The sequence below is a fragment of the Xenopus tropicalis genome, chromosome 1 (genome assembly GCF_000004195.4).
Source record: "Xenopus tropicalis strain Nigerian chromosome 1, UCB_Xtro_10.0, whole genome shotgun sequence".
In the NCBI taxonomy this organism is placed as follows: Eukaryota; Metazoa; Chordata; class Amphibia; order Anura; family Pipidae; genus Xenopus; species Xenopus tropicalis.
Genome location: NC_030677.2, coordinates 103183291 through 103196395, shown reverse-complemented (window position 1 = coordinate 103196395; position 13105 = coordinate 103183291). Strand labels below are relative to the sequence as shown.

The 13105-nt window shown below is 38.4% G+C and overlaps 1 protein-coding gene across 2 annotated transcripts in view; it reads right to left on the bottom strand.

The window, feature by feature from the left end:
* The window catches only part of arhgef18 (Rho/Rac guanine nucleotide exchange factor 18), a 114063-nt gene that overhangs the window by 36173 nt on the left and 64785 nt on the right, over nucleotides 1-13105 (bottom strand). For both annotated transcript variants that reach the window (XM_031905117.1, XM_031905119.1), the window contains exons 11-16: nucleotides 8975-9042; nucleotides 8308-8356; nucleotides 5609-5747; nucleotides 4922-5025; nucleotides 4366-4503; nucleotides 2061-2311 (exon numbers count right to left, since the gene is read on the bottom strand). In XM_031905117.1, the coding sequence (XP_031760977.1) occupies nucleotides 2061-2311; nucleotides 4366-4503; nucleotides 4922-5025; nucleotides 5609-5747; nucleotides 8308-8356; nucleotides 8975-9042 (749 nt within the window). The remainder of the gene's footprint in view (nucleotides 1-2060; nucleotides 2312-4365; nucleotides 4504-4921; nucleotides 5026-5608; nucleotides 5748-8307; nucleotides 8357-8974; nucleotides 9043-13105) is intronic.

Here is a 13105-nt window from a genome sequence, read left to right as displayed (position 1 = left end):
ATGTGATCTCTGAGGGAGCGCACAGCCCATCACTAAATGGTGGCTCAAGGAAAAGGATGTAAAAGGGCAATATTTACTGATATATATATTTCAGTGTGGCAAGATTCTTTAATAGGTCACTTAACATATAAACTATCTGTTGGTTAAGTATTCATTCTGGGGGGTATAGTTTTTTTTAAGAGGTGGTGGGATAATAGCGTGTCAAGCCTTGGGTTCCAAAAAGACTTGGTCTGGCAATGGTTCTTCCCTTCCCTAAAAATTGTTACAAATATTATTAACTTATACCTGCCTCACATCTTTTCTAAATAATTTAATGCTAAAAACCTCTATAGTGCCTCTATGGTATTCCAGATGTACCTGTCCCTGTCAGATCCCCTACAGTAGTGCCTTGCTAAGCAACTTTGCAAAATAATTAAAACAGTGAGTGCATACAGCTTATTCTATGTATAATAATTAACACAAACAAAGCTACAAATGGTAGCTGTTCCTTTTAAAATCAGTAAGGCTGATGTCCCATGGAGAGATTTAAATACCCGTGGTAGATCTCTGCTACAGCGGGCGACTAACCTGTCCAAAATGGCTTTCCACTCGCAACAATACCAATAGCTGGTGGAAAGACTTATGCATTGATTATGGTTTTCCAAAGTTGTGCGAAGATTCCTCCTGCAGGCAACTTTGGAAAATCAAAGTGATGCGTAGGCCTTTCCACCAGCGATTTGTATTGTTGCAGGCGACAATCTCTCCATGGGACATCAGCCTAAAGGCTTACTCAAATGAAATGACTTATAAACATTATAAAACAGGTACAGGATCTATTATCTAGAATGCTTGGGACTTAGAAGACAAGAGGTCTTTCCACAATTCGTGTCACATCTACACATTTAGGGGCAGATTTCTCAAAATGTGAGTTTAGAGCTTTATACAGAACATTTTTTTAGAATTGTATTTATCAGTGGGGTAGAGTTCACAATTTGATATATACACTTCTAAAAATCCCATAGGAATGAATAGAATGTGGGTGAATTTTTATGTATTATGCTCAAAACTCACATTTTAATAAATCTGCTCGTAAATAAACCAAATAGGATAGTTTTGCCACAAACATCAATTTATACTAGTGAAGTACAAGGTACTGTTTTATTATTAAAGAAAAAAGATAATAATTTAAAAAAAAATAATTCGCTTTAGGGATGAACCGAATATACTATTTTCAGATTTGGCCAAACCCTGAATCCTTTGTAAAAGATTCAGCCGAATACCGAGCCGAATTTAAAGTTAAAGAGTTAAAGAGAACCGCACACTTCTGTGTTTATGTGACAAAAAGTAACGGGATTTTAAGGATTTGGTTCGGCCAGGAACGTGGATTCAGCTGAATCTGAATCCTGCAGGAAAAGGTACAATCTTTCCCAAATCCCGAACCAAATCCTGGATTCGGTGCATTCCTTATTTGCTTAAGATGGACTCAGAGATGATCTTCCTGTATTTCAGAGATTATTGTATATCAGGTTTCTGGATAAGAGATCCTACAGCAAACTTCTGCAGGACATGCTATCTTGCTAACTTTTCCAGTTATTGCCAGTTTTAGCTGCCTTTAGGACTTATACTTTGGGAATAGGATCATTCTTATTTTTAGAATTTGAACCAAGGTTAGGAGCAGCATTTACTTTTGAACTTTTGGGCACTGTCCAATTTATTGAGCAAAACAGTTTAGCAGATTCAGCATTTCAGGGACATTAACCTCCCTTCTTCAGGTAAGGTTAATACCAGTAGATCTTAAACCGCGTCTGGTGTTGTCCATAGTTGTTTAACCCCTAAGGCATCACCCAGGCATCTTGGACCACATTAGCAGTGCTCCATTTTATCAAAAAGAAAAAAGGACATATAGACCACTCACTGATTTATGGACATTAGCCAATTATTACATTACAGGACAAAGAAACCTGCATTCACTGGGGGGAGCCAATGTGTTACTGGCACACCCAGTAAATCAGGGTTTTAAGTCCTTTATGTAATGAGCTGTAATCGTGTGAAAAGAGCAGAAATTGGTTTTGTTCCCTTACCTGCTGCACAAGAATATCACCAACTTTCTGAATCATATAATTCCGATCACTTCCCTCCTCCATAGATTCTTTGCGCCTCTCTTTGAATCTTGCTAAGAAGTTAACATGTAGCTCCAGAAGATCATCCACACATGGAAAGATCTGGTGTATATCCTTGTTCCCATACTGCAGCTCCTCTGAGAGAGCTCGCGAGTACACCCTTAGCATGATTTTCAGAGTTCTAACATGGTGCATCTCAGTCTGCATTAACTCTGAAAACACAAGAGGTTTTTAGTTTATTTTTTTTACAAAGAGATAGCATCTAAAAATTAAAGGAACAGTAACACCAAAAAATTCAAGTGTATAAAAGAAATTCCAATATAATGTACTGCTGCTCTGCACTGGTACAACTGGGGTGTTTGCCTCAGAAACACTACTATGGTTTATATAAAGAATGCAGCTGTGTAGCCATGGGGGCAGCCATTCAAAGGAGAAAAGGCACAGGCACTTAGCAGATAACAGATAAAACACTATTGTATTCTACAGAGCTTATCCGTTATCTGCTATGTAACCTGTGCCTTTTCTTATTTTTTCCAGCTTAAATGGCTGCCCCCAGGGCTACACAGCAGCTTATTTATATAAACTATAGTAGGGTTACTGTAGCAAACTTACAACTTTTACCAGTGCAGGGCAACAGTACATTATATTTCTTTTACTTTAAAACTCTTTAATTTTTTGGTGTTACTGTTCCTTTAAAAACAACTGTATGATTAAGATGTATAGTAATTACAGACTAATTCCTACAGAAAGAAATAGAAACCTTTACAGTCAACATGGGCACAGGTTTAGTAACTAGCATGCTAACTTCTGAGGTTGGCATGCCTGTGCTGACTGCTATAACTACCCTCTGATATACACAGTAACTCAAATTTCATTTAGATAGTATCACAGCACAACAACTGCAAACCTCAAATACATACTATTTAGCATACAGCTTCTAAAAGTGGGCATACACAGGCAAATAAAAGTGGCAATCTGAGTCATCAGTTTATCAACCTGTGTATGGGGCCCTCAGACTGGTCTACCCGACAGATATCTAGGCAAAAATCGGGCAGATGCCGATCAGGCAGGTTTACAAATTCTGTCGGGACGAGGAGTGCATAGGCATGTCAATGCAGTCCTCATCCTGACAGTTTCTATCCCAGTAATGTGATCCAATCACTTGGTCTGAGGACCGTGGGGATGGAAAAATCCACTCATTTGGTAACCCTCCCTTCTGACCAAGAGTAGTTGAAAATTCAATATTTTCTGTTACGTGAATAGAGTGCCTCCGGCATCCATGCCCACTCCCTCAATTTAAAATAATTTTTACGGACCAATCAGAACTGGACATATAAACCAAATAGTCAGTCTCCAGATTAACAGAATGAAGGGCCGGAACTAGGGGTAGGCAGAAGAGTCAACTGCCTAGGGCGCAATGCTGGGGGGTGGTTGCCAGCCAGGTACCTCTCTTGCCTACCACTAGTCTGCACTCCCCCACCACTTGTCACCCCCCCCCCCCCACCGGGCTGCCTAGGGTGCCCCGTTGGTTTGGCCCGCCCCTTATAGAATGAGTTAAGGCTTAGTTAGGTAGTTCTTAAAGCTAGCAGGATACAGATGCTAGACCTAATGGAAGCAGGAGCCTAAGATTGATTCACTTTTTTTGTCACCTGCAAAGCAGTAGATGGATAGCATTGTGTGCCCTTAGCCTAAGGGTAGACATATATTGTATTCATATTTGTTATTATCCTCGAAAGTATCCAAATTATATGTCACATAAAGCAAATATTGTCTACTTCTGTAGATATGTGTAGGTAGGCCCTGACTAGCAATGTGTGGGTTCAGGCAAATGCCAGAGGGGCTGAGGTAAGATGCCACAGACAGTCACTCTTTAGTGGCTTGGTGGGGAGCTGTTTGGGCATCTGTATACTTTAAATACCAGGGCCTATTTTAAATCCCAGTTCAGACCTGTGTGTAGGAACAGCTGTTGTTAAAGAAACATAATATTTTATTCGAAACTCTCTCTTATTAATGAAACCTCATAACCAGGAATACTTATGTACATGTATGTAAATAAGAATAAACATACATATTTACATAAATTTAACTTCGGATAATGATAACTTTACATTATTTAGGGGTACAAAAATGGAGTTAGCTACACCCTCGCTATTTTCTAAATAAACAGCTATGCCATCCATACCAGGGCAGCACAGACAGGGCAATAGCTGACATTGCACACAGGTGTGATTTACATGTATTACAAATATATTATAAAGATTCTTACCATAAATGACATCCTGTCTTTTTATCACCTCTTTCTTCTGCTTTTTGAGATAAAGTGGATCAACAGCACAACTCCACGATCCTGCCTCAAACTCCAATGCATCAAGATCTAACTCGCTTTTGACATTTGTATAGGAGTCTGCCACATAATGAAATAATGAAATATGAATACATAATGGACAAAATTATTTGGCATATGCAGTGCTAAAATCTTTAGATGCATTTTAAAAACATTTAAAAAGCTTTTGAGAAAGCTCTGTATAACAGAGCAAAACACGGGTTAGGCTTCCATGTGGGGGGGCTGATTAAGCAACCTTGTTGTACTTAGGCTTCCAGTATACAACCCCTTCCCTTCACCCTTTTGAATGCAGAAGTACATTGTGCAGAGGGAATAATCTGTGAATTTGGAATTAACACCAAAGGAGGAACTGTTATTTGACACACCATATTTTTACAATGTGGTCAAGTTTATAACTAATTTATGCACATCATATATATATATATATATATATATATATATATATATATATTAGTATAAAAAAGAGTCTGGAACTTACCCTCTAAAAATACTGAATCGGGAGCCAGGGAAACATTTTCATCAGAGAAGAGCTTTAGCCTTGACAAACCAGAATCTACGTCATCCATCTCTGCTGTGCTGGTACTAAGGGGTTCAAAGAAAATATTGATTATAACTATCCTACAGTCTTACCTACAAACGCTGGTAGTCAAATACAAAGTATACATGTGGGAACACTCCAAATTCTGATGCAATATATACCACTTTTTGCCAGGTTATTATTAGTTTCTGGCCCAGTAAATAATCTTAGGGTATGGGAAGTCACCCTTTATTGTGACTGTTTTAAATGCAGAAGTACATTGTGCATTGTGATTGCGTCAAATTTATTTTGTTTTTGTGATGCAATAAGTAGAACGTTTAAGAGTGGATTGTTGATCTACTTAGATTTTGCCAATGCATTATTTTTCTTCTGCTGCCAAAAACCCCAAAACCATCTGCTAGATAGGTTCTATTTCTGTTAACAGGTGGAGTGGCGCTTTTTGTTTTGCCTTCTTGTAAAACATCTATGGGGATAAAAGTAAAGTGAATTTAGGCTCAACAGAAGGACCAAAGCCACGTTACAAACACAGACCTTTTAGAACACCTTTAACTCTAACTTAATACTAAACATACAGTTATTGCACTGGAAGGAATCAAGTATATCTACCAAGGAAATAATATTACTTACCTAGCTCTGCTTCCTGAATTTGATTGTATTTCTACTCGTGAACCTCCTCTGTGGGTGACAGTCATTCCGAGCCCCCGAGCCTGAGCATGAGTTCCATCCAGCCCTACTATGGCAATCCGAGGATTCTCCTTCAAAGAAGCTGCAACAGAGGCAAAGACCACATTGGAGTGAGAGAAGCTTCCTTCAGACTGGAAACCATATTTGTGCTTATGGCGTAGAGCAGAGAAAACACGAAAGGTTAACAACTCATTCTCCAATATGAAATTTCTACCGCACTTTTTGGGGTAGGGGCTGTAAAATGAGATCTGTGAAGGGGCTGTTTGAATACAGTCTTCCCTACATCTTTTGAAGCTATTATTCCCCATGTTAATAAAGTGTTGTCTCCTTTACACCTAAAACAAACTGCTCTATGTGTCTCTGGATTTTCTACTCTGTGGGCTTTTAGAGATGATTCTAGAAACCCCTCCTACTGCTTAACTAACCCTTATTGACACAGTCTGCAGGGCTGGCAAGCCGAGAAAGAAATCCACATTGTGCCTATTAGCACCCACCAGTAGCTATTGGATAAATGACTTGAGCACTATCTGCAACAAGTGTGATGTCAGTTCACTTTAGAAACCAAACAATTGCATATAACTCGTTGTCTCATGGCAACAGAATTTCTAGCCTATATCCAAATTACAACTACATTATCTCTGTAAATTTTCTGTATGCCATGGAAAAACAGAGAACTGCATGTTTTCCTATGCTGATAAAAATAAGGAGTAAGGAGGAGGATGCAAAAGCATATGCAGTGTGCAAAGTGTCATTTTATCCATATTCACCATGTTTTACCCAGAATGCAGAATATTTCCAGCATAATTTAGGATGACATGGGGTATTTTATCTTGAGTGTCCTTTTGTATGCGACCACAGCCGCCATAGTGAATGGTTAGTGTGATTATAAAATGTTTTTCACTACTGCACCATTCACTTAAATGATCTGTTCCAACAAAATACATGTTTAAGTCTATAATTGTACTATGGAAAGAGACAAATAAGGGTCCTGTTGTTTAAAATTTTCCATAACATCTTATACTGTAACTGTCATTTGCAGACATTTTTAACTGGGTACTTTAATACTGAATACTGTACTGGCCCGGTAAAAAGTACGTGAATTCACTGGGTGGTGCCTGGTGTCTTTAAAAAAATAACTTTGTTAAGTCTCTAAAGATGCTTGTGGCGAATACAGGAAGGTATTGGCCCCCAAAAACATTCATTGTAGCGGCATATGATTAGTGTTTAGCTTGCTCATTTTTCACTGGCTGAAGGACATGGCAGCACTGCCGCAAAACAGCACTAGACCTGGTCAGCATATAAACCTGGGCAATTAATTATACCAGATATCCAGAAAGCTCCAAAATTACGGTAAAAGCTATCTTCCATAGACTCCATTATAAGCAAATAATTAAAATTTTTTAAATTGATTTCCATTTTCTGTGTAATAATAAAAGAGCATGTTGTACTTGATCTTAGCTAAGATATAATTCATCCTTATTCGAGGCAAAACAATCCTATTGTGTTTAATTAATGTTTAATTGATTTTTTTTTAGTAGAGTAAGGGTATTAACATCTAGATTACGGAAAGACCCCTTATGTGAAAAACCCCAGGTCCCAAGCATTCTAGATAACATGTTTCATACCTGTAACCACATACACCTTGGCATGAAAACAAGGGAGGGAACACTGAGCAATAAGTTAGCAACTTGTAGATACAAGATTATGCGTGGCAATTATATATATTCATGCAAAAGTCTCTTTAACAGCCGAGTAAGATTTTTAGAGCCAATCTATAAATATCAATGACTTGGAAACCAATTCACATAAAGAGATGATGGCTTAGTTTGAGGGAGACAGCTACATAGCCAAGGTTCTAGCAGGTACTTGCCACTATGCCTATAAGAATCTGAAAAGCCATAATTGCCCCCATTTGTCACTCCAGCCCTAGGTTAATGACCTATGTTACTGGCACAACTTCATGCAAAGCACTCATGGTATGATGCCCAGATTGACAGCAGTGCTGTTTACATTTGCCCTCCAGCCTATGCAGTGGCATGTTCTTTTAAAAACCTAAAATATGTCATTATCCCTTTAAAGCAAGCAACTGCTTTAACGCTGGCCATACAGGAATAAAATAGAAAAAAAAAAGATCTTTCTGATAATGGTTTGTGAAAAGGTTGCCCATACATAGTCAGATCAACTCATGAGTGAGGTTGTCAAGCAAGCAGATTTAGGCCTGATTTGGCCACTCACATTCTGGACCAAATCAAGCTGATCCCTTCATTAGACCTAGGACCAACAAAAAGATCATCCATTAGGGCAGGGGTACACGAGAAGATTAGTCGCCCAGCAACAAATCTTTGTTGACGCGGGCAACTAATCTCTCTGCAATGCCATCCCACCAGCTATAATGTAAATTGCTGGTGGGATGGCATACGTGTCGCTGCAATGTCCCAGTCGCCTGAAGTTGTCTTGAGAGGAAACTTTGGGTGACTGCGGGACATTGAAGCGACGTGTATGCCATCCCACCAGCGATTTACATTCTAGCCGGTGGGATGGCATTGTGGGGAGATTAGTCGCTATGTGGATTGGCACCTTACAAAACCACTGCACAAAGAGAACCACTTACATAGAACAATACGTCAAAAGTAAGACTGTACCTTGCTGGCAGCTCAGAGAAGATGCTACAGGCTTTGGTGAGTTATCTTTCTGCAAAAGAAGTAAAAACAGTGTTAAACATTAAATATAGGGTTATTTTCCTGTTATGGGTCTTATAGACTAGCTAACCACAGGTACATGGGGGAATAATTTACATGAGCAAAACAGCACTAGTAGACCATGGCACAAGCTGAACGCAATACCTGCGAGATACCTGAATCCTGTCTTACATATGCACATTGAGCAAGGTCTAGAGCAGTGATCCCCAACCAGTGCCTCGTGAGCAACATTTTGCTCACTGCCCACTTTGATGTTGCTCCCAGTGGCCTCAAAATAGGTGCCCATTTTTAAATTTCTGGCTTGGAAGCACAGAGGCACAGTTTTGCTGCAGGTTAGCAGTCCACATGAAGTTACCAAATAGCCAATCAGAGTATTTATTTGGCATTCCTAAAGAATTTTTTCATGCTTGTGTGGTTTACGAGTAAAAAAGGTTGAGAATCCCTGATCTAGACTGATGATGGCAGAAAGAGAAAACAACTTAACTTGCTTTAAGTACAAAAAAAAAAAAAATTGAATCATGCAGGATAGCTGTGCTATTAACATTTTTTTCTATACATAATTTTAATTATTTAGACCTAATTATTTAGGTCTGTATTTTAATAATAATACCTTCAGCTTGTTGCTGGTGCATTCAGGGAGCAAGGCCTTGCAGTTTTTATGAACATTTACCGCACAATCTAAAAAATAATAAATACAATTATTTTATTTATGAAACAATACAGTATTAATAGCCTTTAGTGAATGGCAACCTATATGCCTCTGTTTTTGTATTAAGAAAGTTCATAAGAAGCAGTGAATGTGCCTGCCAGAGCTCACATGCACTATAAAAACACAGTAAATTCCAAGCCCAGCTACTTACTGCAACCCACCCCTGCTTGCTTTTCTATGGAGAGAACATGTACAGTACATTCTTGATATATTTTATAAATGCTTTCATGGTTGGAATTAATTCTGCAGGAGAAGGAAGCTAAAAAAAAAATAAAAAAATAACCATGGACCCTTTCAATAGTTTGCTCAAAATTGGACACAACATTTTCACCTTTTGCTTCTAAAAATGTATATGCAGCAGAGCTCTGTTTCTAATGAGGGATCCTACAGATATAGGATTTATTTATTTAGGAGTTATCTGAAAACCTGTTATACAGAAAGCTCTAGATTACAGAAAGGCCACCTCGCATAGAGCCCATTTTAATCAAATAATTCTAATTTTTTTATTCATTTTTTCTCTATAATAATAAAGCAGGATGACCCTACTAAAATAGGATTTTTGTGCCTTCAATAATCATATGTTTAAATGATGGTATGGTGATCCAAATTACAGAAAGCCCACTCATGTGGAAACCCCAGGTCCCAAACATTCTGGGTAACAGAACACATACTAGTACAGGTATAGGACCCGTTATCCAAAATGCTCGGGACCAAGGGTATTCCGGATAAGGGGTATTTCTGTAATTTGGATCTCCATAACTTAAGTCTACTAAAAAATCAATAAACCATTAATTAAACCCTATAGGATTGTTTTGCATCCAATAAGTATTATTTATATCTTAGTTGCAAGGTACTGTTTTATTACTACAGAGAAAAAGGAAACCAGTTTAAAATTCTGAATTATTTGATTAAAATGGAGTCTATGGGAGACAGGCTTTCCATAATTCGGAGCTTTCTGGATAATGGGATTCCGGATATGGGATCCCATACCTGTACTTCATTTTATCTACTAGCATTCCATCTTAAATATCTAAACAAATAGATACTAGCAATACGTGGAGTCAGTGCAAGGGTTAAACATACTAACATGAAACCTCCTGCAGTCCAGCTTTGAATATTTCTGTTATTACTTAAGACAAAAGTGGAGGTGTTTGGCTCCCGTGGTGCCTGCTGCTTGGGGCATCGATCCCAACTTTACACGTACAGACAAATTGATCTCTGCAAGATTGAGCTCTGCTGGATGAGCTGCTCTTCTCTCCAGCACTTGTGAAAGAGCTAATTATTTGCACACAAAGTCCACTTCTATCCAAAGCTCAAAATATCCTGCTGCGCTTCCAGATTTTTCGATTGTAAGCTCTTAAGCAGGGCCCTCTTTACCTTTTCTAATGGTTACATTTTTGCATGTAATCTGTATGTTCAATGCACACACCCTTTAACTGTACAGCACTGCAAAATATAGCGCTTGATAAATATGTGCTAATAATATATTTCAATGCTTAAAAGCCTACACAACCTGTTTTGGACAGTGGTCCCCAACCAGTGGCTTGTGAGCAACACGTTGCTCACCAAAGCCTTGGATGTTGCTCTCAGTGTCTTTAAAGCAGGTGCTTATTTTTGAATTTCTAGCTTGAAGGCAAGTTTTCATTGCATAAAAAACAGGTGTCCTATAGGCTGTCAGTCCTCAGAGAGGCTAAAAAAAAAAGCCAATCACTGCCCTTTTGTGGAACCCCCAGAAACTTTTTTCATGTTTGTGTTGCTCCCCAAATCTTTTTACAGTTGAATGTGGATTTCAGATTTTACAAACACTATAAGAAATAAAAGGAAAACTATTAAAGTTATAGTGAGACTTTCCACATTTATCAAGAATGTGTCCCAAGATAGCGAGATAATCTTATTTCATGCTACAGCTCCTCCCTTATCTCAGTAGCTGATTTCAGACTTAGGGAGTGGCCAAAGTGCAATTCTTACAGACTCAGAAACACAGGCCCATCACAGGGGTCTACAGGGGAGGTTGTCAGACATATGGATATACATACAAGATACAGTTAAAATTATAGATAAAGCTTGCCATGTAGCTTTAGATCAAATTGCGTGGCCTAACCAGTAAAAACGATGCTTGATGCCAATACTATTATTAGGTAAAAAATGCAAAAATATAGAATGCCGGTATTTTTTATTTAGAAAAGGTGGCAGCCCTATACCCAAGTTGGGCAGCAACGTGCTGGGCAGATTGGACTGATCCAAATGCTTGGCTCCTTGGCAAAGATATTATACCAGAAAGGGATTCATGTGCGTCTAGCCCTGCCCAATATTGGATAAAAGTCACTGTCACTTTGGTCTAATTGTAAATGATCTGTTGCACAAATATTGCAATTCCAAGGTTGTCCAACTCACCAGAGAACCTCCAAAGAGATACTAATGGGGCACACACAAATCAGCTATTTTTTATTTACAATTGTATTTGTCTAATATAGACATAATAAATGTCCACCCAAAAATTGCTTGTTCATAACAGAGCTACATGCCACATGCAGGAATCTGTGCCTACGCTCCTAAAAGCTGCTTTATGTGCCTGTACCCCAAGCTATTGCATTGGCAATGACAGGGTCACTTTAAAGGGGTGGTTAACAGTTAACTGTTAGTATGTTATAGAATGGCTAATTCTTAGTGACTTTTAAACTGGTCTTCATTTTTTCTTTTTTATAGTTTCTTCTGATTCTAATCTGATTCTTTCTGGCTATTAAAGTTGGGTCAGTGACCCCAGTAGCCAGAAAACTATAGTTTTATAAGGCTATAATTTTATTATTATTGCTACGTTTTATAACTTATTTTTCTACTCTGGCCCTCTCCTACTCTCCTACTCATATTCCAATCTCTCATTCAAATCAATGCCTGGTTGCAGATAGCTGCTTAAATTCCAATATGGAGAGTTGCTACATAAAAGGCTAAATCATTAAAAAAGCACAAATAATAAAATGAGGACCAATTGCAAACTGTCCCCATTATACTAAAAGTTAATTTAAAGGTGAACAACCCCTTGAAAACATTCCTCACTGGGGCTTAGTGCAATTGTCAATTACATGCAATCATCATTTAGGGGCACATTTACTAACCCACGAACGGGCCGAATGCGTCCGATTGCATTTTTTTCGTAATGATCGGTAATTTTGCGATTTTTTTCGGCGTCTTTACGATTTTTGCGTAAAAACGCAAGTTTTTCGGCGTCTTTACGATTTTTGCGTAAAAACGCGAGTTTTTCGGCGTCTTTACGATTTTTGCGTAAAAACGCGAGTTTTTCGTAGCCATTACGAAAGTTGCGCAAAGTCGCGATTTTTTCGTAGCGTTAAAACTTGCGCAAAACGTCGCGCCTTTTAAGTTTTAACGCTACGAAAAAGGCGCGACTTTGCGCGCAAGTGTTAACGCTACGAAAAAATCGCGACTTTGCGCAACTTTCGTAAAGACGCCGAAAAACTCGCGTTTTTACGCAAAAATCGTAAAGACGCCGAAAAACTCGCGTTTTTACCCAAAAATAGTAAAGACGCCGAAAAAATCGCAAAAAATACGAAAAAGTCGCAAAATGTTCGTTTCCAATCGGAATTTTTCCAATTCGGGTTCGAAATCGTGTCTTAGTAAATCAGCCCCATAGTGTTGATCAGTGTACTACCAGTAAGAAAATGAAAGCAAAGGTTTCATTGGTTGTAACAGGCAAGTGCATTGCTGCAAATACAATTCAGCAACCGTTTTGGTTTGTAAAGCTCTGGTTGTTTACAAGAACAGTCATTGAATCTGTCAGAATGAACTAAAGATATATGGTTGGCAGATGTGCTAGGTGACTATGAGAACAGATGTTGGAAACATGATAAAAACCAGGAGCAAAGATACTGTGCATAATGAAATGATTTAATAAACAAACTGAAATAAAAATAAACAGAAGTCAGTAGTATTAATGGCAGAGTTAGGGGCAAGTGTAGTGGTCAGGACATCAAGCAAATAGCTTGTCAATGAAACATCCCATTAGTCAGAAGTGTAGGC